General features: G+C 38.6%; 1 protein-coding gene across 1 annotated transcript; it reads right to left on the bottom strand.

The window, feature by feature from the left end:
- Positions 1 to 1,571: 1,571 nt before the first annotated feature.
- Positions 1,572 to 8,378, bottom strand: LOC136780470 (uncharacterized). Its single transcript, XM_066738843.1, is given in 16 exon segments — positions 1,572 to 2,848; positions 2,942 to 3,177; positions 3,433 to 3,829; positions 4,006 to 4,089; positions 4,181 to 4,445; positions 4,520 to 4,948; positions 5,279 to 5,392; positions 5,492 to 5,629; positions 5,678 to 5,967; positions 6,032 to 6,075; positions 6,239 to 6,361; positions 6,416 to 6,502; positions 6,578 to 7,138; positions 7,393 to 7,725; positions 8,073 to 8,124; positions 8,186 to 8,378. Coding segments are annotated over 16 exon segments (4,623 nt in total).
- Positions 8,379 to 27,353: the final 18,975 nt, after the last annotated feature.

Raw genomic sequence — 27,353 nt, 5'->3', positions numbered from 1 at the left:
TAGGTCCATGACGCTTATTTTTTTTTTGTTTTTCTGTAAATTAGGAAGCCTTGGATCGCAGCATGGGTTTTTGTACGTAATTTTGCTAATCGGGTCAGGAATAAATCGGAGTTTTCGAGTTAAAATAAAATTAGACTGGGATTTTCGAGCTACGTTCGTTTCTCGGAGCTCTGTGAGGGCGGTTTCATCAAGCGGGTTTTATTTTATTAACCCCCATTAGTGACCCGAACCTAACGCGAGCCAAGCCAACTTCCAGACGCGCCAACAACTTAATGTTATGTAAAAATACCAGCAGTGCGACTCTGGTGTATATTAATGCACCATGGAGAGAAATGAAAGGAAAAATGAAAGCCTTCTCTCTCCCTCTTTCTCTTCCCGTCTCTATCTCCCCCACTCTCTTCCCCTTCTCGAGGACAGTCGGAAGAGCAGATAACAATCCTGGCCAAATTGAAACTGTGATTTGAAAAACTTCATTAGAATTTTTTACATTTCCAGCATTTTTCCACTTGGCACGATTACGATTAACCATTCCTTTCCGAAATAAACGAATAGCTAGCTTCAAACTATTCTCTTTGTGCTATATTATTACTTCATCCAGAAGAATTGCCACTAGAAACACGTTCCCTGACAAATTATCTATTTAAATAGAGTAAATTCTCGATGTGGTCGAGCTTACTCGGTAAACATTTTTGTGGCTGCTGTAACGAAAGTAGATTTTCTTTCGCGTTCCCTTGTTTGCCATTGTGGAAAAATACAAAGCGCGGTGTTGCGCGGATGTTAGTAGGTGTATCCGTAAAGTTTTCTCGTAAAGTGATACCGCGAAGGCGTCCACGTTGTGGAATTCTCTCTGGCCAATTAAAGTGTCGAAATCGGACTTGCTCGCTTATGCAGGCAGAGGAAGCTTGCAGAGACGTAGAATGGTATAAGAAAGAGAAAGAGTACAGGGGAGGATGAGGATCCTAGTTGGAAGATTCGCCGGATGTTATTACTTATTCGACGAGATTTAAGGGTGACCGACGCGCGCGGATTTATTTAGATATTCCAACAGAGCCAGCGAGCATCTGCTCTGCCTTTGACTGCCGCTTTGCTATCTCAAATACATTCACCGCCACTCAACTTTTAAATTTCATTGTATACATTTCATTATCGTTTCAGGGGGAATACTAATAAACTTCTACGCTGCACGAAAATCTTCAAAATTAACTACTAACACTCGAAAAATATCCTGCCTTGTCTAATTTCAAAATTCCATGTATACATGTATATGATACTTTGATAAAATTATAAATCCTTTTTTCTATGCTTATGCATCAGAGATCTAATAGTGTGTGACGATAAATGAAACTCATATTCCCAAAGTTTTGTTAAAGTTCTATTCTGTAAAATTATATCCAAATAAATAACTTAATTTAAAAAATAGTATCTCTTTTCAAGCGTTGTTTCGTTAAATGTACATGATTTAATAATAAATATATATCGACTTCTAAAAATCTATATCTCAATACAATTAAATTGTAAGTAATTAAAATACTAATGTTATTTCATCTGCTCCTTTAATAATTTAGCCTGAATCAAGTAAAATGATCCGGATTTTGATCTATATCTTTTCTTTCTTTATCACTTGTGTCATCATCACTATCTGATCGCAGTAAATAATAACGTACTGGACGCTGCTCCCCTGTATTCAAATGATTAGTTGGTTCATTTACAGAATTATAATTGACATAAGTAGAATCATCAGAAGGATGATGATCACTTGTTTTACGTCTGGGTAATTTGCTGGATATTAAATATATTGGCTTACTTCCATCTAAATCATCTGGATTGTTGGGAATTATCTTTTTAATTGGAATCAGTACTGTTTTCAAATGAGCTGGTCCTACAAAATTTGTTTCGTGGTTTTGACTTTTTAAATACTTCGAGTTCATACTATTTTTAATTTTAGGCTTTTCCCAATCATTGGAGTAAAACTTATGTGAAAGTGGTTCAATTTTCAATTCGAAATCTCTCATATTAGAATGCTCTTGAAAATATTTTGTATTATCTGAATGTTTCGCGGGAGAATTATTTTTCACAAATACACTTAGTCTCTTCTCTGTTAAAGATATATTATTTGGACGTACTAAAGATTTTGGACAATTATTATTCGGTGGTGGCAGAATATGAATCTTTTCTTCTAGCAATTTCAATTTTTCCTCTATAGAAAGCCCATCATGTTCGTAATTTTTACCATTTTTGTTTTGCCACTTTTCACGTGTAAAAGTGTTGTAGCCTAATTCAGAGTTTTTACTAGACTTACTATTTTTTCTCTTTTTACTGTAGTTCATATCGTCTATAGATATTTTAGGTTTTGCTTGATCTAATCGTGGATCATTTGGAATTTCTGTTGGTAATAACAGTTCGTAAGTAACGGTTGATTCACCTCCATGTTTTTTATCAATGTCCTCAATTGATTTCATTTCGTTTTCGTAAAATATAGGATTGTTGTATAACGTCACATTAGGCATACTTACATTTTCCTCTAACCTATCCAAATTATTTTCTTCGGAGTTTATGCAATGTAATTTTTGTCGTTTGTTCCTTAAATTATTTTCTCTAAGTTTCTTCTTCTTATCTATATCTGTTAATTTCTTAAACTCCAGCTCCTCTTTTTTCTTATTCCGCATATCTTCACCAAAAGCAACTTCTTCGAGTTTTTCTTCATTCTTTTTTTTCCAGTCTTCACGCTTATTAAGCAATATCACTTCATCCTCTACTCGGTTTTTACCTTTTATTGGTAAAAAATCTGCTACTCCCTTTTCGCCCGCCAAACTTTCTGAACTGTCTGCCTTATTCACCTTTGAGGCTTCTGGAATCAGAAAAATTAAGTCAACACCAAAGCCACTTTATATACTAGCTTCAGCGTATTTCGTTACAAGGCAAGTGAAAACATAATTCTTACCTTTTGGGTTTACCTGAAGTTGCAGATTTCTAGAGGCACTTAAAGCATCACGTTTTGCTTCCATAGAATTTTTATCTTCGTTCAGTTCACCAGTTACATTAATTTTTTCAGCAGTAACCGCCTCGGTCATTTTATTTATTTCGGGTACTTCGCGTTTTTTCTTCGAATAAAGGGGGGAAAATTCATACTTCTGAAGATTCGACAAGCCATTAACATTCTTATCATCGGACCAGCTACTACTCAAAATTAGTTTAAATTGATTAATTCCTACAATTTTTAACATAATAATCAAGAGATGCCGCTTATAACGGGTGTGAAATTAATTCGTTCCAAAACAAAGACTCGAAATAGATAAAAAAATTGTACTACAAGAAAAATCATAAAACTATAATTCCCCCTTTTTTGTCCATAGCTTCCGATTTAGTACAAATAAATCGCACTCTCGGTTATAACATTATAAGCAGCCCTTGCGAAAAAAGATTTCAGGAAACCTTTCTTTATATGCATCCCCCGGAGAATCAGGTTTTCTATTGGCAAAGTCCTGTTTCTTCTTTCGATGCGCAGAGCGCATCATCCCGGCGGACCTATAGATTTTAGGCTGCTCGTGTCCCAAGTCGTATGAATCCCAGTGGTTCCCGTCTGACTGTGAGTACTGTCGAGATCCTGTCGCAAATCTACCAACGGGTTTCATTCCCTCGTCCAACTGATTGCTGCCAGTTTTCTCTCGTTGCACTCCATGTTTATGTTTCTTCTTCTTCTTTTTCCTTCTTCTCTTTTTTTCCTTCCTTCTCTGCTTTTTCCGCTTCTTCTTCTTCTTCTTTTCCTGTCCTTCCGAGGCTCTTGCATCGCGTATTGAGCTGCGTCTTACACGTTGCACCGAAAATTGATCTATCGAATGTTCGGTTAATTCGTAACAAAACAAAAGCTATACCTTGAGAAGAAAATTCTATGTAGAATTTTTTCGGAAACAATATAACTTAGTATTTAATTAAAAAGTGACGAGGGATGCAATTTTTTCTTAATTTCAAGTGTCTTCTTGGTTAAAGAAAAGAGGACAGCGATACTAGGTTTTTTGTTAAATCCTCGAGTTGCTACAAAGATTCTACGAATTTGAAATACTTTTAAAGTTGTCTGCTCAGAACTCTGTTCTTCAATTGCGATCTTTGAATTGACATGAATTAATCGAATAATGCATTGAACTCTTTTAAGAAACGTGAGCTTTCAATTAAGGCGTCTTACTGAGTGAGGTGTCATCGTTCATATCAAATTTGTTATTGTTCATCTTCATAATAGTTGGTACACCGCTTGATGAAAGAAATGTCTCGTATACATCAGGCCAACTATTATTTCCCACGTTTTTATTTTGTGTTGATATTCCTTGATGTTTTGGAGCACTCGTTTCACCAATTTTCGAAACCCCAGTTTCAGAAGATGGCAAACTTTCATAAACAACTTCTTTTTCCTTCTTCTCTATATACTTAATAAGTAGGTTCAATTGACTAATCTACGTAATTAAAAAATTAGCAATTTAAATAAGTTATAATTGATTTATGCATTGATTTTTGTAAAATCGATTACCAGATAATCGTGAACTGTTTGAACCATCGTTTTTTCTTTCTCCGACAATGCGTTGTATTCCTTTATGAGGTCCTTCAATAAACGAACCTTTTTACTCAGCTCAGTGATGTCGTCCACTTCCTCGATATCGAACGTTGGGAATAAAAATCGTTGATCGGGTTGAGTTTTAGATTGTTTAGATGAAATTGAATCCTTACAAAAAAGTAATATAATTTTTAAACAATAATATTAGGATTTTTATGAAGAATAAATAATTTTAGTTCAGGGCAGTACTTCATCCGGATCTTCTTGTTCCACATTAAGAATCCAGTGCAAGAAATTCTGCAAATCCGGAGGTAACGTAAGGCACGTCTTCTTTTGCACTTGATCTGTAACCAATTTATCCAAAAGGGCCATGACCTGCCTCATCATTTCTTCCGTATGCTTAACCTGGAATAAGAAATATTTTTCCATTGATAAATTATTATTATACCTATAGAAATATATACCAGCAAACATGAGATAAACTGTTAAGCATCGTATTTTGTAAGAACTGAATCACGTCCTATTGATTTTACAGGATAAAAATTAAACTAGTCAAATAATTTATTCCATCATAAACTTTTTACTGTTTCCGAATTTTTCTTTCAAGGTCAATGTTTTAAAATATAGTTTAATATTAAAATCACTCTGCTGAGAAATTAATATTTGTTGACTTGACACACCATACCTCTAGCAGCTGATATTTTTATGAGTGAAAAGAGATTTTTAGTGGTTTACTTCATCTTCGTCGAGACCCTGAAGATAAATTTTTCCCGAAGTTACGTCGTCGGGTTTATGCCTCCGGAAAAGACCAGGACCTAACGCTGTCCTTAAGACTTCATCTTGCTGCACCTGCGAACCGTACGAGAAATAAGAATTACGAAACCATACAAGAATTTCAGATAATAAATATCCTTCTAACAATCCAAGATAATTTCATGAGAGATTTACTCGATTAAAAATTTCATCCACGATCTTACTAGCCAATTCACCACGAAACGCCATATTCATTTGAGAATCATCTTCCGAGTTGTCGTTATTTAAAAGGATTGTTATCTTTCTTTCTCGCGTTTCATCGGTTAACATGTCCTGTAAAAATTCATTGTGGAACTAGTGACTATTCAATGCATGAGATACGATTGTAAAATTTGCTACATTTTGCTCGTCGACGCTCTCGTAATGTGGAGCAACATAAGAATTGGAATGCTCGTTCTGATAAGTCTCGCTGTTAAGCTCGGAAATGGCAGGAATTCTATCGCTGGCAAAGAGAGCAGGCGCTTTGGCTTTGTTGCCGCGTCCCAATTCCGAAAAAGCATTGTCTTGAAGATTTGAAGGATCGGACAATGAACGATACTGCTTATACTCGTTTTTCATTGTTGGATAATCACGTCTCGATTTACTATTTGCAATAGGACCAGATCGATCACCTAAAAAACATTACGCTTTGCTTCACAAACTTTTTTCATTCTGCAGAAGCAACAAAAATATTACAGCCCCGAATGAATTTTGGGTGAGGTGAGAAGAACACAAGTTTCCTCGAATAACAATCAGAATTTTACGTACGAAGATAGTCACATTATTGGCAGAGGATCGAATGTCATTAAGAAACAATTATGATTACTATGGTGAGGATGACGAAAAACAACCAAATGCCCTTGTCATTGATAGAGAAGAACAAAAAAATCTACTGGAACCAACCTCCCTTGAGACGAAAGATAAGAGATTAACATCCTAAAAATAATGATCACAAATACAAAATTTCCACTGCTATTATTTAAAATACGAAAAGCCCATTCACTCGTTAATATTAAATTCCGCCCACTTAAAGAACACGAATATCCGTACTCTCATTAATAGATCTTCCCTCCATTTTACGTGGGAAAATTAATTTCGTTCTGGATGCTTTTAGAATTTCTATTATTATCAGCCAGTATATCCTTACTTAAGATACTTTCATTATTACTATTAAATAAAGGGAGGTCCTTGTTATATCTTACAAAATACTAGTTTCTTTGTATTTTCGAGAATTCAATTCACCTGTCAGATAATTTATGAGTATACTTCGCTGCAGCACGTTCATTCGATTTATCCTCTCGCGAATCTTTGGAATTTAGGTCGTCGGCTCCGGAATTATACATTCTTCGATCGCCTCGGAGTCTCGTTTTCTGCGACTCCTCGTTGTTCTTCCAGTCCTTAATAGCGTCCAATTCGTCGTATAACTGTCCAACGTCATTGGCTTGAGCCTGATCGCTTCTACGTAAATAATAATGATCCTCGTGCCTATAAAAAGAAAGAGCGTCACTAAATTTTCCCGTGTCGTTTAGTTCACGATGAAATACAAGGGTGAACGTGTACATTTGGCCATCGTAGTCGTCGTAAAGTCCCCTGGAAGCTTCAACTTCGCGCGTTCGTTCAAAAATCCTCACTGGACTCTCCTTGTCCAAGAAAATATTAATTATTTTTGGTTCATCGACGTCATCCTCGATCCGAACAAATTTATCGACCGGCTCGTCGAGAACGATATTTGCCTCTCCATTGTTTTCAGAAAATTCGCCACGTTCCCTCAGCATATGCTTCCCCGCGACAGGGTGACTCGACCTAATTCACAGTCTTCCTTGATCATTTCATGGTACAGAAGCTGCCTTTCAGGACTGCTCTCTCCAGCCCGATTACAAAATTACCTCAATTAAAAGACTAATTTCCAAATGATATACACTGCCCTGTTATTATTATTATTATTTCAAAGTCAAAGTTCAATCCCATTTGATTTTATTACAAGTCTCATTACGAGGCAGTGTTTACCTAATTCTAACTCGAATAATGCAAGGCTCTGTTAATTATTACAGCATTACCATTCTGTTTCATGAATCGCAGCCTCGTCTCGGTGAAGTTTGTCACGAATCGCACTACTATGCGAAGATTTTCCATCGCTGATTAATCTTTGCTTTGCCTCTAAATGATTTTTGTCATCCCTGAACGTGACTGCGGCTTTGACTTCGTGGGATGGTTTCGCAGCTCCCACCGTCACGTTCTTATGCACAGATTGACCAAGATCCACGATAAATTCTTGCTTCGGCCCTCTGTAATTAATCTTTTCTCTCTCTTTCTTCTCTTTCTCCTCGTGTTCTGCCTGCAGATTCTTTTTCGGCGCCGCTAGCATGCCACTGGTATATTCGGACCTTGGACTTTCAAAGACTAATTGAAATTTAAAATATTCTCGTTAATCCATTGAGCGTCGTTATAAAGTTTATAGTGGGTGAGGCTAGACATAAAATTGATACTGAAATAATTTAATTAACGTGCTGCAGAGAAAAATACTTATATATATGTATATATTATCTGACAAGTGAATTGAATTTTCAAAAATACAAGATTAATCGGTATTTTGTATAGGAGATAATAAGGACTATGTTATTTAATAGTAATGATGAAAATATATTTAAAAAAGATAAACGCTGGTATGGATTGTGTGAAATTCTGAAAGCATCGACGTTAAACAGTGAAGCGATTAGCGATCTACTAATGAACGTACTCGTATTCTTGAAGACAGTACAATTCAATATTAAGAAGCAGATGATTTGGTACTTTAATGAATAGTGGTCAAAGAGAGTTATTTGTGATATATTTTGGATATTAATTTCTTACCTTCTGGCGGAATGATGTTTTGCTCTAGTGAATTTTTTTGCTGTTCATTATCAATAGAATGGGTTTCTGGTTGTTTGCCGTCATCCTCGCTGTCGTAATCGTAATAAGCGATAACACTCATAGGATGACGTCCCTTTCTTACGTAGTCGTACTTCGGCTTATCAATCGTATTCAATCTTTCTTCGGACACCATTGCGACTCCATCCTTCGCTAAATTCAAGTTGTTATTTGAGGAAGATCGTTCTACTCTTTCTCTTCCATTATTGTCAATTTAGCATTGCATTCATTGGCAAAGAGCAATTATAATTTTAAAATAGACACAAATAATATTTTGTAGTGATTAAATATATTTGTCAATATAAATATGCAAATAAAAATTTAGTAATTGTCGTGTAATAATTTTATGATTAAAAGCAACTGGAACGTTCTTAAAACTTCTCATTCACTGTAAGTGAGGTGATAATTAAATATCAAGTACACGAAACAAGTCGAAAAAAGTACGAAAATAGTGAGAGGAATTCAGGGATATGTTCGTGAAGGTGTAGGGAGTTTGCAAAATAAAAGTGAGGCTACTCTGATACAAGAAAAACATATTTTTTACAGAAAAAAATTATGAATGTGAAATGACCGATAAAGATCATTGGTTTTGATCACTGACGATTATCACGAAATATAATTTTGTGATATAAAAATGGTTGAGTTGTAGGAAAATAAGCGAGCAAAGTTAAGTAAAAATTGAAAGAAATAAAATAAAATTAAGCAGAGTACATCTCTGCTTTTTTAATATGAATTCTTACGAATCATTGCAATGAGTACAGCGTTACGTCAGAGTTAAAGAGTGGTCGTCTTTAAACAGAATCTTCTCAATAACAGAAATGCAGTGGTGTCATATCATCATGGATAAATTTATATAAAAAGATTAGTATATCATTTCCCGAGATTTAGTAGCAACTCTTGAGCCCTCAGGCCCTTATGAAATCATTATTTTCTCTACAATATCTCGAAACGATTGGCTGAAAAATAAGGTACGGACTAAACTAATCAATATCCCTGCTCTATTTTCTTGTACTTATTATTGCCCGAAGTTTGAACGACATTGTCGATATTCCTATTAACGTATTTCTTTCTATTAGCTTCTTTATAGACTGATAACAGTAATGAACTTCTCTTGTTTCAGTTACGTTCACTTGATCTAGCAACATTCCCTAACTGCTTCACATTATTCAGGTTTGTTTTGACGAAAATCCAGCCATCGTCTTACAATCTCTGAAGATAGAAACTCACTCTGTTAAAATCAATAGCACTTATATTCAATTTAAGAAAGCAATAATGCAATGGATTTAGTTGTTATTTTAATCGTTTACGAATTAAATACATTGCAATCATTATTCTTTCATTCGAAATTTAAATTTTAACCATTCTCATTCTTAGTTTCGTTTATTTCCTTGCTATCTTCGTTACGCCCTTCTGGTCTTTTTCTACTTGGATAATTTTCAATATTATTCATTATTGAATCTGATTTCATTGCTCCTTGACGAAGCTTTAACCCTGTTATCTGTAAATTTGTTTAGCCCTTTTCCATTATAATGAGATTGCACTTTGTCGTAATTAGAGTTTTCTTTGTCATTAGTTCTTCTCTACTTTTATTGAATTCTACATTCTTACTTTTATTCTGATTTCTATTATACATCCTGGTACTCTCTTACGCATACCTCAAAGACATTTCCTGATTATCTTGCAAATCTTGTCCACGTTTACGTATTAATTTATGTTGTGTTTATTATCCTTATCTTAAATATTCATAAATCCTAATATACGCCCTCTTGTCAACCCTTATATTTCTTCAATTTTCGTTAAGAGAAACTTTGACAGCTATCATCGCTTCTAGTGGGCCAAACAAATAAAAGCTTCTTCAATTTTATTGGTACCACTCGTTTTCTTTGATCTTAGCAGTCCTTCCTCTCTCCCCCACCCACCACCCCTTATCTCCTTCTGTATTCACCAGTACGTTAATTCTTGCACGATATCCATTGCTTCTAAGTCTCTGTCTCTCCCCATCCCCTCCTCAACAATCGCCGAGACAACTCTTGGTGCTTCTCCTCATTCAGCGCAATTTTTTCTCTCCTCATCCTTTGTCACTGGCACGTCTTGATAAAGCAAGCTCTCCCCCCCCCCCCCCTCCTCACCCTTTACCCCACTGTTCGGAGGCTTTGATCAACTGACTCTCTCCCGAGCTACCTCGACGTTCGCTACTTTCTGCTCTCCCGACTTTGCTATTCTCGCACCAGCAATCCGCTCCTCTGGATTCGAATCCCTAAATGCCCCAGTCCGCAGTATTTTATTCGCTGACTTGAAATTTTCCACTTCCACTTTTTCTACTATTTTCTCATTTTCCCATAACCCGTTCCTACATTCCCACCCCTTCGCTTCACTCACTATTCTTAATATCTTCACCTTCGGCTCCTTTGTTTGTACTAGAAGATTAGTTCCAGCAGCTTTCTTAATCTTTTTTCACAACTAGCGTTTATTTTCTTAATCATGTTTGAACAAAGGAATCACAGATACGTTACGTTATAGACACGCTCGTTGCTAATTCGATTTAAGGTTGCTTTATCACAGAGGTTACGTTCGGAATTCTCATAAGGCGCGTTTAATGCCTGATCGGAACTATTTGGGGCAAGCACCGGTCAATGCGATTCTTTCATCGCTGACTAACTTGTCGACACGTTCATTTGACGATTCTGAAGGTGATAAATTTTTATGGAACTCGTCGTCGGAATATTGACCATGGTACGGGGCTCCCGAGCTTTCAGTCTCTCTTCATCTTGACCATTGTCGTACTTTGTTCGTTTTATTCTACGGATCTACGCCTCAATATCCCTCTCTTCCGATTTGTCTTCCTGCCTCTTAAAGTAGAGCAGCTCGTTTAGTGACCTTGCGACTTCCCATTCGTAAGATTCTTTTACTAAAACAAACATTTATTACTATCTGGTAATAAAGGGACGAAATGTTGAAGTTGCAGTATCTTACTTTCGAGACTGTGACACCCTTACTGAGGAATCTTCAAGATAAACAGTTATTTCAGTAGGAATGACTAATCGTGTCGATCTCCTATTACGAATTAATATACCATCAAGAGAAATGATGAACGCTAGGTGCCATGTTTGAAGACTGCTTTCTAACTAGCAAATTTAATTTGTATAAGAGAAAATCGATCTTGAAATAATCGATTGAGTACTCGAAGAATCGATGCATGGTTAATTAAGTTACTTTATCTCGTCGCAGCTGTACTTCAGTTAATTAGAATGTATATTAAAATACCTCGAGTATTCTATACATTGCACAACAAAAGAAAATATTTTTTTAAACCAAATCAGAGATGCATCTCCCTGCCTAATTGTCGAAATTGTCGCTGGCGCAATACTGATAATAATAATAATAAACGGCCCTATAATTTGTTGGAACTTCCTAGTCAGAATATTATTACACAGCGTTTTTCAAATAAAATTAGACTAACGACATCTCTAATAATGAATTTAGCCTATCTCTTTCACGTTCTCCTCTTTTATCACATTCTTTTTTCCCAGTCATATCTTCAACATGATTATCATAATCTTTCCTTGGAAAACTCTTCTCATTCTCCGCGTTTTTCATTGGTTCTTCATCTTTTTCAATTAAACTATTTTTCAATTCTAGAATAACTTTCTTCAATGACTCTAACGATGCTCCCCCTGTCCCTCGAGTAACCTCACCCGTATTTTTAAACATTCCAGGATCTTCAGAATTCCCATCACGCTGTGCTGAGTAAGAATTCGTGACGTTTCGGGGATCTCTCACTTGAAATTGGCTACTTGATGGGTGCGCTTTATCACTGAAAGCTTAAAGCGAACGTCTAAGTCAAATATTTGGAGGCTGCTGGGAGAATAGATCAGTTATAATATAATTGCTTTCTTCATAAAATTACTAAAATCCGTTTGCCAATGCTTGTTGCAACAATTATACCCTATAATCTTAAAGTTAAAAATAACCTCTTGATAGGGAAGGTGAATATTTACTTTGTGGGTGGATTTCGCGATATTCCTTGCAATTATTCGATCCATGCTGACAGTCGTTCTTCTTATTTTGCAAATTCTCCTCCGGATTAGACCAGTCTTTCGAAGAAGCCTCCTCTTTTCTGAACCAATCACTCAACGGTTCATCGTTTACCGCTTTTTTTTCATACGTAGGTGAGTCTTGCTCGCCAAAAACAGGCACTTTTATCCATCTGTCTTGGGAATCGTCCAGGGTAAACCTTGAAAAATTGAAGGACCAGAAAATGAGATCTCATCCAAGGTTGCCATTGCAGTTGAAATTATCTCAATGAATTGACAGAATTCAATTATCAACATAACAAAATTCACTATCAAAACGCAATCTTCATTGCCTGGGAAAGATATTTAATAATCTAGTGAAATTTAGAGTACCACTTGCAGAGACACGAATAGAGAATGTAGAATTAAAATAGCTTTTTAAAAAGTATGCCGCGAAATTACTGGACGGAATTTTTAGTTCTGACTTCTTTCGAAGTGGAACGACGTCATAAATATCGCCATGAGCAATTTCTCGTTTATTCTTCATTTCGTTATCTAAATTATTTACTCGATAAGCTTCTTGGCATGAATTTTTGCTCTTTTCATCAAATTCTCCTTCTCTCCCTTCTAATTCTTTTCTAAACTTCGATTGCTTTGACACGTGTTTGCTCCGGGTAAAGCCATCACAGATCGATTTAACGATTTTCAAATTCAGTCCCATCCCATTATTGCAACGATACACCAAACAGAAACTTACTCATTTGAGTCATCGTCTAGATTTGCACGATGAACGGTTCGATCTATCCACTTCAATTCCTTCTGTGCTTTCAACATATTTTCCAGAAAGGCGTTGAGCGCAGGACTATTATTGACGGAGTCAGCTTTCGGTGATCCATCTAGACACTGATAAAAATACAAATCAGTCTCTTAAAAAAAGCTTCGTTTAATCACTGAAACATACACGAGTGTTTAATCTCGATTAAAATTAATAAAAAAGAAATTAAATTAAAGCTTGATGATAACAAACTGTAAGGTAATTCTTGTATGGTGGTTAAGGAAGAATGGGGAAAAAATTGGTGGATGAAATTGTGGAATTCGCTGGTGGTGACAGTGCAGTGTAGGCTAGGATGAATTCGGGGAGGGGGTAAGGGAGGAAGGAATAAAGGAAAGTCGAGGAAGGAAAGGGTGGTGGAAGAAGGAAAGAAGGAAGGAAGCTGGCCTGGCGTGTTATTATAATGCGCCTGAGCACGCACTTTGGTCTCGGGGTTCTTCGCTGCGTAGGGAGAGGAGAGGCAGTTTGCGATGGAAGACAATGGGATTCAACATAGCAGAGAGTCACACAGGTAGGTAGGCAGGATGGCGAAGCGGTGTTATTAAAAATTCACTCCCTCCAACTGGCTGAAGTGGCCTGTGGCAATCTGCATCTCATTCCCGACGGGTTCTTGTGCCATCAGGTGGCTGCTGCCTGCCACCACGTGCAAAAGGGTACAGGCGGGAAACCCTAGCCATACCGCCATTCCCCTCTATCATCCCCCTCGCGACCCCCAACGGACGATCTCTGCCTCCACCACTGCCTCTTTCGTCGTTCCTCTCTATAAACGGCGAACAAAAAATCTTACACCCAATTACACGCAGCGTTTAACCAAATAAACATCCACCACACCCGTCCCCACCAACGCTGCTTCTGCAACCTCTGATTGTTCATCATATTTTCTCTTCATTTTTCTTCGCGTTTACCACTCTGCTACCAATTACTATGCTTCCACCTCTGGTGAATTGCGAGGAAAAGTCCACGTTATTATTATTTATCAAAATCTTTCACTTCCGAAGTGGTTTTTTAAGCAGGAGTGTCTATGGAGAAGAGAGAGAGAGAGAGAGAGAGAGAGAGAGAGAGAGAGAGAGAGAGAACTACTAACGAGTTCTCGATCGTTTCCGGAACTGCTCGGTTCTCCATCAATCGGGTTTTGTGGAGGGCACGAGCAGCCAAAAGTACGGCGAGCATAATCAATCACGAGACGTTTTCGGTCAGAGTCGAAGAAGGGAAGGCGTAGACAGTTCGCATAGTTCCAAAACGGAAACGGTAATATCGCTGGCCCGGGGCGACCACCCCTTTGTCATTTTGTCATCCGGCGTAAGGACGAGGCTTCCAAGAAACACGCCAGCCACCAAGGGAACCGCCTCCAGCGCGTGCCACACCACTCTTTCTCATTGCAAAAAATTAATGTTTGAGTTATTAAAACTACGACTGGATACCGATCGTTCCATTCAATCGGACTGTAAAAGCCACGTTGCAGGAACATTCCTGCCACATCTATCCATATATTTTATTCATTACGAACGATGCAACAATGGTCCCGCAAAATATACGATACATTTAATTAACTCACGCGAACCTTGGATCCTTCGATATTCCTCTCTTTAGAGCTGTACTCGTTATTATCCTGGTTCGCTTCCGAAAAAACAATAGTCGCAGTAATGAGAATCGTCCCGAGTATTCGGATATTCGTGAATTTTGATTTTGTCATTCTCGTCATAACATCCTGCAAAAAAGAGAGAGAGACAAATTTGTGGATGAATATTAGAAAGGTGAAAGCAATTTGGCTAAGATAGAAATTCGAAGATGCTTTATTTGGGGCTGTTAACGGTAACGGAAATACTAGTGGTTGGAACTTAACCGGAGTGTTTGGTGAAATTCCATTGGCAATGGATGTGTTGGCTGCTGAATAAATCGGTTAGCTTTCAACTGTGCGTTTTATTCTAGGTTTGCTATATATGTAACGAGCTATTAAGCCCCGATCCCTCAAAGACATTAATTTTACGGAACGCATAACTTTCCTGTCACAATTTGCATCGACCCCCACCCCCCTCGTTTTAGGCGGGAAATTAAAAACGTCCGATCGTAAAGTCAGTGGAAAAGAGTTGAAATATCGGCGGGTCTGCTTTCTGAATCGTAATCAGCTGGTTCCTTTGCTTTGGCTGCCGGTGAAAAAAAACCTCGCCATTCTGCTCGACGACGCCCCGATTAATAATGCAACCAACGAAATTGAGCGTCCGATCATTATCATTGTTCCCTCCCCATCGTCCTCCCTACGTACTTCCAACAATGCGAACATACTCTCGAATCGTTTTAACCACCCTCGTTCTCCTGTCGTTCACCAATACTCGCATTTATTGTAACATTCAATACGATTTTAAGCTCGATATTCAAAATTTTGTCGCGCGTTTATGTTAGTCGTCTGAATTTTTGCGCAATTTTACAGATCGAGTCTGTTCAAGCATTTTCATGAAACCCAAAAGGACCTTGAGTAGAAAAATCTTAGGTAAAACTCTAAGATTTATAAGAATCTCATTTAACTAAAATAGAGCTTCTCTTCTTACCATTTTCTAAATCAGGACTAAATAATAAGTTAAATAAATCAATTTTTATTAGTTTTTTGTGTAAATATTGTATATGTATACAGCTGTGAAGTTAGCTCTGGCACGTTTGTTTGGTGTGATTTATAGGTTAAAAAATAAAATTAGGATACATTGCTTTATGATTTGATTTTCACACGAGACCCTGATGAGATATTAATTGTCTTCAGGCTCATATGAAACGCAACTTTTCGCTTACTAGGAGAGCTGCATCAGTTTCATACTTATAAGCAGTACATCTTTATTAGATCCTTATAAAAATTGCAGGTAAAATTCTACTCAAACATTGATGAATCCAAATGACTGATATATTATTTATATCTAAAGCTGATGAGTATTCATTCGTTCATTCATCGAATCGACAGTTTGATTCGAGTCATTTTAATTGCAATTGATTCAGTGGTGCTTTTCTGTGATTCGTTTTCGCGGTATCGTTCGATAATTCCTGCGAAACATTAAATTTCGTGGTGGGTATTATGCTCCTGGTGTGATTCCAGGAATATGCGTGGTCGCTCGCGATACGACACGGTGACATTCATTGTTATAACGACGTTCGTCGAGCATCGCTAATTGTGCTAGTAATGTAGCGGCTTGTCGCGTCGAGCTAAATGAATCACTCGCTATATTGCACACGTGACAGACTATTTTGTTGATTCACTGATAATAGCCGTTAGCGTACGCGATACCGATATAATCGCACGCATGATCCGATGCCGATTAAGCCCAATTTTCATTAACTGTACGCTTTGCTCCCAACGTACATCCGGTTCCTCCAATTTCTTCTTGATAGTTCATGTCCATACTCGAACAATCATTGGTGTGTAATTTTTTCTTATTTAGAGTGACCGATGGTGTCTTGCAATCAGATTCTTCTTATGTTTATTTTTCGTTAGCATTTTGAAGACTATTGGTTTAACATAACCTTAATTTATTTTTATCATTCGTTACGGTTTAAACAAAATTTTTATTAATTGTAAGACTTGCTTCCAATATTTTGTAATGTCTCGATTAAACCTATTATAAATGTATAATTTTATTCTTAAGAAAAGTGAGCTATATGGTCCCCTCCAATATCCATTCACTTACGTTTATTTTTGTTACAGCACTAGGAAAGCTTTTAATATATTGTAATTTGATTTTGTTCTTATGATTCGACGTAGTCTAAGCTAAATTTTCATTAACTGTACAGTTTGCTTCCAGCAGCCAGTCTCTCGACTCAACCTATTATACATCTATGATTTTATTCTTAAGAAAAGTGAGCGATGGTCCCTTCAGATCCGCATCTCCTTACTATCTAATTTCATTTTGCTCTTATACCAGCTAGGGACTCGAATAATTTATCATTTTCATGAGAAATGGATTAAAGTGGAATTAAGAAGTACGATTAAAAGGATCATAATTTACAAGTCTATTAGAATAAGCGATCGCTTCCGGGTGAGGCGCGTTTCCCTCCCCGGGGCTAGGGGACTAATTCGGCACCCTCACCCCTGACATGGATGAACGACTATCGCGTGATAAAAATCCTCCTTCTAATGACACGGATTTCAATTAGAAATTTTTTATCAACGATTCAATGTCCTGGAATTTTCTTCAATAGTTACATCGAAGCAGCAATTCCAAGCTGGAAATTTACAGGGTAAGATGTAAAGGGTCTCTCGATGGAGGTTTAATGGTCGGGAGGTTAACCGAGGTGAATGGTGAAAAGTGAAAAAAAAATACATCTATATATAGAAAGCGTAGTTTGGGTGGTATGTGACATCTGTTGCAACAAGAAAGTATACAGAAGCTTTCGGCTAAAAGCAGCCAGTAAAGAATCAAACGATCGTTTGGCATTGAAAAGAATCGATTACGGAAAACGATAGGGAGCCATCGAAGATTTGAGAAAGGAGCTTTCGTATTTTTCAAGCTCATAGCCATATCCGTTCCTTTCAACCCTTCTTTTTCCTTCCGTTAAAAAAAGTTGCGCGTGTCGACAAGCACAAAACGCCAGGAAGGGGAAAGAATAGGGAAGAGGAGAGAGAGAGAGAGAGAGAGAGAGAGACAAACTCCATGTTTTTTGTCCTTTCGACGAAAAATCCTGTATAAAGAAAAGTCGAGGAACGAAAAGCGTTCGGGGATGGAAACCGAGTAGGAGTGGAAGGGTTGGCATGACGAGGTAGTAGTAGTAATAGTAGTAACAGGGTGAGGGTAAGCGAGAGGGGGTGGGGGAAGGTGGTGGCATAATGTACCGCGTAAGAGCCATTAGGTTATTAAAAACAGTAGCTGCTGGGCAGGAGTAACGAACCAGTTGCTGCCCATCCAGAGACGGAATAAAGCCAGAAAATTAGCCCTGATAACTTCCCTTTTTTTCGTCGTGCACTAAACTTACAAAGCCGACGGATTAATATAAAACTGGATAAAGTTGTTCTCTCGTGACGCGCCTTATCCGATGGGATAAACTCAACTAAGACTCGTTGCACAATGGGATGAAACAGTTTGTCAAAACGTAAACTCCCTATTATCCATCGTTTAAAAGCCTGGAAAAAAGCGGAAAATCAGCAGCCAAGCGTAAATATCTGCAATAACGAGAACTCGTCTCTCGTGCACCCTCATATTCTCGATGAATAATCAGATTTACCATTTTATACTTGAAACGCGTTAAATATTTATCCACTCCCAATAGAGTCGTATGTAAACAAATAAAGCGTTAGAAAGCTGTGAAAATTTTACTTACGTGAAAGTTTGATGTGAAAAAGAGAAAAAAGTAGAAAGGTTTTCCTTTGTTATTTAAATACGGGTACCACAGTGATTAATCCAGTGATACGATGAAAATACTCGTGTCACGATGCCCTGGTTAAGTAGCATCTGTCAAGGTTTGGGAAGAAAAACTTTGGTAGCGTGGCAGCTGTTTCTATCGATACTTGGAACAATCGAGTGTTCCGACTAGTCGTTCTTGCATGCACCGATATATGCATCACGTGTATTTATCAATCCAGTTCTTATCACTGCATTCATCCAACAATCACCGATCGATCAAGAAATAATACTCGTCCTCGAGTTTCTTCTCGCACGGACCATTTACAATTTACCTAAAAGCTATACTATCACTACACGCTTTCGCTCGCAGTGGCAAACTGCAACGTCTGAAATTTGGTTTATTTTCGGCATACGGATGTACATAGGCAAAACGAAAGTTCTTACAAGTTACCGGAGTCCCGTGGCTTGGTTGGAGGCGCGAGGGATATAGGGGTGTGAGAAAAGAGGGTGGGAGTGTGGGGGTGAGCAAAAGGGCGAGATAGAGGGGGTGAGAGAACAAAGTTACCTCGCGAATTTCGTTACGAGGCTCGCAGCCCTCGCAGGGAAATATTCGAACCTACAGCGGTGGCGTCTACCATAAACGCATAAAGTAGCTGCGAGCGTAAGTCTCCACATAAATCCGTTAGTCCGTGTGCAGTAGAGGCCTATAGCGCCTCTGTAGAGCCACCAACAAACGCGCAAACGTACACAGTTAAACAGCACGGTGTATACTCAGTTTCGCGATGGATACAAGAGAAATGATTGACGTACTACTAGCTGCCTTATATAATTCCCCGTTAATATTCAACACGCTCCGCGAATATGGGCTAATCATCTTAATTCCCCCTATATACCGTCTAAGCCGATATCCCTGCAAATGTAGCATTTTCGACTGTAAATCTCAATTTATCCGAGCCAGTTGATTGAATGGTGAATATAATTGTAATACGTGGCATGAATAAGAAAATTAATTGCCGATGAGTTGGCTGAGTAACGTTGCGGGTGGACGATTAAAAACATCACGAAGCCTCTCTAACGCTTTTCTTTGCGTACTTGCCTCTCATTTTGATGCCACGTAGGCGTATATGTTCACTTTTGCTCCGGCTATAACGCAAATAGGAGGGAACATACAATCGGGGAATACAAATCTAGAGTGAAATGAACAATGCCTGGGAGAGTTACTGCCTCCTAATTGAAACCAACCCTGAACCACCTAGCGTTACCTCTTCCTCCTCTCCCTCTCTCTCACACACACATTTTAGTCCTCTTCGTTTCTCATTTCCCTCTTCCATCTATATTTCGGTTTACCCCTTCATTCTCTCTCTCTCTCTCTCTCTCTCTCTGCCTCTATTTCTATCTTTATCGAGTTGCCCAGCCAAGTTGCCCTCCCCCCCCCCCCCAACCACTCCTCGTCGTCTAATCGTCCCGCACAGATGCGTGCCGTGCTTTCTCTCTATCCATGCGTAAAGCGTATAGTTTACGACAAAAGTTCCAATGGAGTTTAACAAAACGGTTGAGCTGCAGCACGCAATTCTCGCTCCCTCTCTCTTTCTTTCTTCTACTTCCGGTGCTATTCTACTTACACCCCCTCCTCATTTTCCCTATCCTTGCTCCTATTCCTTCCAACTCGCTGTATTTACAAACCTCGCTTTTATAGACATCGATCGCTGCGTCCTCTAGATCGACGATAATCGTTATCAGCCTACGTTCAATTGTTTTCCTATCATTATATAGTATACAATAGTATCTACGATACATTCACTATGATAAGCCTTTATAGTACAGGCAGTTATCAGCAGTGTGCACAGTTCCACAGTAAAATCGATATAACGCTTTTAATTACTCCCAAATAACACGGTTCGTGATACACTCGAATCATTTGTGAATATATAAAGTTAATAATGTATAGTACATATATATATAACATAATAGAAAGTGGAGAATAGAGTCTTAGAGGGTACTCAGAGAGGCGACCACAGATCTCCGAATCCGCATTGGCCGCAAATTATATCCGTAGGCCTCGGTTTGACAGAAAATGGTAGAGTGGCGTGCAGTGGAAGGTAAATAGAAAATAAAATGACTGCGGGAGAAAAACCGGATGATAAAGAAGCGAGAGTAGGCTTAGTTGGTGCTCGAGAGATCGAAGGCATCTTATAGGGCGTCTTTTCGACGGTCGTACGAAGGCCTTAAGGGATGAAAAACACCCCCGGCGCCCATAGCAATCCCCCCTCCCTAGCCTCGCTTTCCCACCACACCGATATACTCGTTATTTTCTTTCTCGCTCTGGCTTCCTTCATTCAACGTTTCCTTGTGAAAGAGGCCCGCCGCCAGCTATACGTAAAGGCGCGTTAGTTTTCGAGGCTTCCTTACGGGCCGCTGGGGGCTGCATTAAAATGCCTCGAATTGTTTACTGCGCGGCCCGCGAGAACCCCCCTCCCCCTACCCTTACATCTCCTTCTCTCTCCCTCAGCCTCGCTCCATCTCTAATATCCACTGTAAACCATGCCTGGATAAAACTCCGAAACCCACCAACACTCGAGAATAAAATCTCCTGGCACGGAATTATTTATAAAATTACCAAGCGCGTCGGTATACGAATGCTCGGGACGACCAAACTTTCTCTATAAAGAGGGCTCCTCGTCCTTTTGGCTCCACTCCTTTTTGCCGATTGGTACAGACACGCCAGTCCGTGGAAAGACTCACGAGTCTTCATTTTACTTGAATTAATGATCGCTCAAACCTTCTATTTCTACGTTTATATATTTATATATATGTATACCTGCTCGATGTCTCAGTGTAATTGATTTTTTGTTCCTATGCAAGTGTATCCGTATCAAAAATCTCAATGGAAAAGCGTTAAAAGCTTAGTATAACGTTGCTACATGGAGTGGTGAAAATATATTGTTGTTGAACGAAGCCGATACTCATGTGAAAATATGTCCATTATGCTAACCGGTGTGGATACGTGCGTTATCCGAATTCTCTTTGCTAGGCACGCTACTTAAATCCGCGAATGAATTTCATCAATTATCGCCATTCGAACCGCGTAATGGTCTAGAGAGGTTATCGATAATTGATAAAATGAGTAACGCTGTGTATCATCGCGAGGGTCGGTCTGGCTCTCGCGAAGAGTTTAACGGATCGTTAGCCATGTTGAATACAAGCGAATTTGTGACTTACTTCGTTCCTTTACGGGACTCTCAGAAATTATATTTTTAATTATTATACCAGCTCCGTGTCTTTGCCTATATAGGCAAAAATTAATTACTTGAATATTTTATTTGACGAGTAATCGAGTCAGTATACAATTTCTTTTGGAAAAAACATAACGATGGAAAGTGACAATGGACGAAATGAATAACCATATTTACTACTGATTCATTCTTGATATATTAGAGCATTCGATATTCATGCCGAAATATAATTTTCTGCAGGCTCGTCTATCGAGCAAAATGTTTTACCATAAAATATCACGCGCCAGCAGATTTTTCATTAAGTACATTAATGCGATGTTTGTTCGATAAATCGAGATAATCGACGTTTGCATAGGTTGAAATTTTGCTGGGCAACTGTTGCACGGATGGTATCGTATACCTCTCTAACGGTTAGTTTGCCCGGAGTAGGCGAAATTTTGCATACGTTTCAGCCAGCCTAATTCATTCGCTCCGTGAAAGCTTCCAGCTTTAATCGCACCAGCTTTTAACGTACGCTCGCGTTATCCATCTTCCTATGCTAATCAATCATTTCTTCATAGAGCACTGATCATAATCGTAATCGCAGATTATATCGACTGGAATGTCTAATGAGTGTGAGTAAATTTTGGCGATTAATTAAAAAAAAAAAAATTAAACAAAAAAAAAATAGACAAACTTACCAGAGAGAGTTTTGGTAGCGAAGAAAATTTAGGGAGCTTTCATAGTGGGTTTTGGCTCCGATGGCGTTAAAGGAAATACGATAAGCACTTAGCCCGGCAGTATCTATCAAATATAACCCTTATTCCGATGGTTTGGGGAAAGGGCGAACCCCAGGGAAACCCACGAGGAAGGACAACCTCTTGGAATTTATACTAGAGACCTCGCCCCCTTAAAGCTTGAGCCGACGCCGCTTTATCACTTATTCATATAGCGTTGCGCGAGGAAAACTTGCCCTAAGTGCCTATAAACGTTTAGTCACGCGAGTGTTCTGCGCTCACCTAAATTCCCGACCTTGTGATTCGATATCATTCAATTTTTTCACTTTTCTATTTTTACCCCTCTCCCTCCCCCTCCCCTAAACCTGCAAATGCAGAAACTCTCGAGCCTCCCACGCACAACAAAGAAATCATCAAGACTCATTTTTTTTCATCAAAGATTTTTTTTTTCAAATTTTAAGATTTTTCACGTAAACTGTTCATGTTTTCGGGTAGTTTATTTGCGATCGAATACTGGTAAATAGATTTACGTTGCAAAGGGGCTTGAAAAACAATGAGAGGCAAAGAGGAGGGGGTAGTTCAGACGAAAATTGCAGGATTTCCGGGAGACTCTTAGATCTTGATGTGCCGACGTATTTCCGGGACGAGATCACCATGGATCGGATCCAATACCATTAGGGGTGGCGCACGTAACGCGTGGAGAGATAGACAGACTTACAGGAAGTTAAAGTGCGCCTCGGTAGCGAGTTATGGGGATGTAGTGGTGAGGCTGCCGATGTGCCATGGGATCACCATAAGGTGGGATACTTGCGGAGCTCGCATCATGGCTGCCGTAGGAATCGCACCCCCGCGGGAATTCTGGGATCACCCGTTATATTCGGTGATGTCGGCCGAACGACTGGAAAATAATTTGCAGTTCCAAATTCTCATGGGAAAATGACCAGGGACTTTTGCTGTATTTATATCTTTCCGAGCCTTTCCATCCCCTCTCCCTCCAATTTATTTTCCTCTCTGCCTTACTTTATTCGCTCCTCACAATTATTTTCACCAGAATAATGCTCATCTTCTCAAGAGAATCACCAGGGTATATACACTATATATATATATATATATATATATATATACAGCCTAGTTTACCTTTCTCCCCTTTTCCTCGCTTCGAATCATTTCGATACTCTGATTCTCCTTTTCTAGTCCTCCCGATTTTCCATTACAATACGAGGAATCGTCTGAAAGATTATTGCACCGCAACACAGCGTTTGCCTGTGAAATATCAGAACGACGATAGGGCTTATCGAGGAGTAAATATGCGGCAACTTTTTTCCCCTTTTTTTACTTCTTTTTCCATTCACTTTCCGCATTCGTAATTCCCATCGCACTTCCTGGAATTAACGAGCACTGACTTTTTATTTTAACAATTTTTTACGTACGAATTGTGTTATTTGCTCTACTAATGCAAATATGTGACGATTAATTATTGGATTTAATTTAGATTAACCTAACAACACGAGTCACGCGAAGTAGTACCTGGATCGATGGATACGGTTGTTATCCCATAGGAGCCCGAGTAAAACTCCGTTTTCTGAAAAACCGTATATCCTGTGAACCAATACTGTTATGTGTCGCTATAATAATTTTATGCACGTGGTTATAAAAAGGCAAACAAAGTATAAGTCTTTTAGAAGTCTTATCCGAAAAATATATAAAACTTTTCTCAAAACATTTTTTTTCACTGTATTTTCTGTATCGATCACTCCTAATGCATCCTCTTGATCATTTGGTCTTCGAATGCCTAAAATTTTCATGGTATAATTATTGAATTTTTCAAGGCATACAAATTCGAGACGATTAAAGCTACCCTGAATAGGACCTTGAATGATTGCGAGCGAGTGGGACAAAGCAAAGATTGTCAATCGACATGAAAATATCGAAACATCCGTTTAATATCGGGAGGAATGAAGGTGGATGAGAAGTCGCTATAACAGGCAGATTTTAATCCTTGTCGTACTGTGAAGGGAAAAGGGAGCGATGTTGAAGTGACTTGAAGTCTCTTCAGGCGAGATGCTTAATTCCACCCCGTTCTTCTGCTACCACCCCACGGGCCACTCTCATCCCCACCCCTCACTCCTTCCTTCCTTTCTACCCTCTCCCAAGCCGCCATTCTCCTTTTGCGGCCTCCGAGGAATAATCCACTGTTCTTTAAATCTCCCATCGAATTTTCCTGAAATTTCAACTAAACGACGAGCTGACGCATTACGACAAGCAGTGCGTAGGCAAATTAATTAAACACTTTCCATTTATGAAAACTCACCTTCATTATTAGGATCGAAGCACCTTCGTTATTGTTACTCGACCAAAAATTTGTCTGGATTATTTTTATAACAATTGGTAATTTCACAACAGAGTCCATCGAATAATGAAAACGTGGCGATTTTCCGCTTATTTTCCGGGTTGGAAGATTTCTCCAGAGGGTTGGAAAATTCCAACGACCAAGGACTATTCTTGCGATCGGCAGCTGCATCGACGTTAGAGCCTCCTCTGGCTCGTCTGCTTGCTCGCGCGCCCTCTTTGCCTTCTTTTTCATTATTTTTTAGCGTCCTCGTTGGCAAATGTATCTGTGTCCTCGAGCGCGTTGCTCCTTTCATCTCTCGTTTCTGCAGTCGGAGCACTTATACACTCTCCACCTACCTCTTCCTGCATCTTCCAACATTTTTAACCCCCACCCATCGTCGTCTCATCTTTTTCATTAGTCTCCTCTCTTTATCTACCTGCTGCTTTCTCCCGTATCTCCTTCACTTTCCACCTTTTATTTTCCATTTTCTTCTGCCAAAAATATCCCTCACCTCTTCCTAATTTCAAAATTAAGTGTCCACCTGTCTCTGTTAGTCTTGTTTCTCTTTCGTTAAATATATATCAGAGAGAAATTTTTTCATCCTTTCCACTCTGATATTCCAGTGTAGTATATATATATATATATACGTATATACTTGCATTGGATAAATTTATCTTCCTTTGTCTTTTATTCAACTTCGTCTTGGTTCCTCCGGAAATAATTTTTTTCTTCCTTCAGTATTCTCTTTTTTATACTATAGCTCCTTCCGCTTTTTTTATATTTACTTTTTCATCTTTAACTTTATTTCTTCTTTCTCTCCTCCGCGATACGCTGCGTACGATACTCTCTCTCTCTCTCTTTCTCACAGTTTTCTCGGTTCTTCAGGTTCTTTATATTTCCTCACCCTCCTTTTATTTCATACTTCCCATCTACACCCCTCCTTCAGTACTCTTCGCAGCACCAAACCGCTATCACTCTCTCTTGTCGCGAGAATTCAACTTCCACGAGAGCACAAAACTAAAATACATCGTGATTCTAATACTTTCAACTCTTTTATAATCCGCTTTGCATCTAGGTAAGCGGTAATGCCGCGTACCCAATCCCTTTCTCTTCCTATCCACTTTTAACTCTGTCCCTCCTAGTGTTCACTTTTCGTTCCTCAGAACGCCTTTTAAACCCTCTCTATCTCTCTCCTTTGCCTTTTACACGCAAATCGCGCTTCATTTCGAAACTCCAACTCTGCGATACATTTGAACAAAATTCTGGATGGTGTGGACAAAACATTTATTAAAACCAATTTTTCAGAAATATTATTGAAAATTCCACGAAAAATTAATACTCCCCTATTATATTGGAATTGAAGTGGGAGCTTCAATTTTTTTTACGACGAGACTTTGTCAGCTCACGAGAGATTGACCCACATTTTCTGCCACTATATTTCCACAAGCCCTGAACATTCTATAACAATGGCTAATGCCCGTATGTACCCCCTTACATTTGCTACATATCTCTGGGTACAAAAAAGAGGAAACACGTGGTTGAAGCAGCCTACCTGTCTCTTGAAAAAGTAAAAGATAAACAAGTATTCAACATGTCGGAGGATCAGAGAACGACCAAGTCCTGCAAGCACAAGATGTTTCTTCCAGTTCGTGAGCAATTTACACGAGTCCTCAACCTCTTCTGGATAACTCCTTCAGCTATACCTTTCCGACTTCATGCCATTGGCTGAGAAGTCTCTTTTTACTCTACTTAATTTTATCCTCCCTCTCCCACTCAACAAATTTGTCATGCTTTTGATTGAAGATTTTTAAAGTTAGGGTATTAGATTATTTTTACAATTAAGCTTATAATTTATCGTTTATTATAAAAATTAATATTTCGATTTTAAGAAAAGAATTAGTTGAGAGATTTTAGAGACAGTTGATTTTGGGTAGTTTGTAAACATGAAGGTAATAGCTTGAGAAATTCGGAGATAGGATCCAGCGATTTTTAAGGGATGTTAGTCAGCTGGTCGTACACAGGAGAAACGGCTAAGTAAAGATTGCGCGGCAAAGGGGCTACCCTCCTTAATCCCAAGATATCTGTTTGTGGTATTACCGCGTTAAAGGGATGAATCTCCAAGAAACAACTCTTCTCCCTTGTACTAACTCTATCCCTTACACCACGTTACGTACCCACGAACGACTTGTAATGCAGCAACCCTCGTACGAGTGTCTTGTTTATTCCAATCGTGCTCTCAGACTACTCCCTTAAAATTCGTAATTTCCACCGATTATAATGTAATATAATATTCAATTATTAGAGCACGTATTACAACATTAAAATAGGTATTTTTATTATAATCGAACAACTAAAAGCGTCTGTGAATTTGTACAAGATTCCACGCTGCTAAATATTAATGGAACGCCACTGGTACACACGCATCTATATTTCACGCTAGCTTTATTGCAAACTTCCATTCCTCTTTTACTTGAAAAGAGAAACATTAGCCCCAACTTGCTACAAGCTACTCGGGTGCTTTGAATTAATAACCCTGGCAAAAGTAAAAGAACTGAAAAAAAAAGAAACTTATTTTCCACAATAGAAACTACGACTTTTCACTAATTTATCGTTAAACATCCACCAAATGGTTCTGCTGAAAGCAATTCAAGTAATTCTGTTCATATC

Source organism: Prorops nasuta, unplaced genomic scaffold (genome assembly GCF_024137725.1).
Source record: "Prorops nasuta isolate Cenicafe-Biocafe unplaced genomic scaffold, Cenicafe_Pnas_1.2 PNAS00019, whole genome shotgun sequence".
Taxonomy (NCBI): domain Eukaryota; kingdom Metazoa; phylum Arthropoda; class Insecta; order Hymenoptera; family Bethylidae; genus Prorops; species Prorops nasuta.
This window is presented reverse-complemented; position numbering and strand designations above follow the sequence as displayed.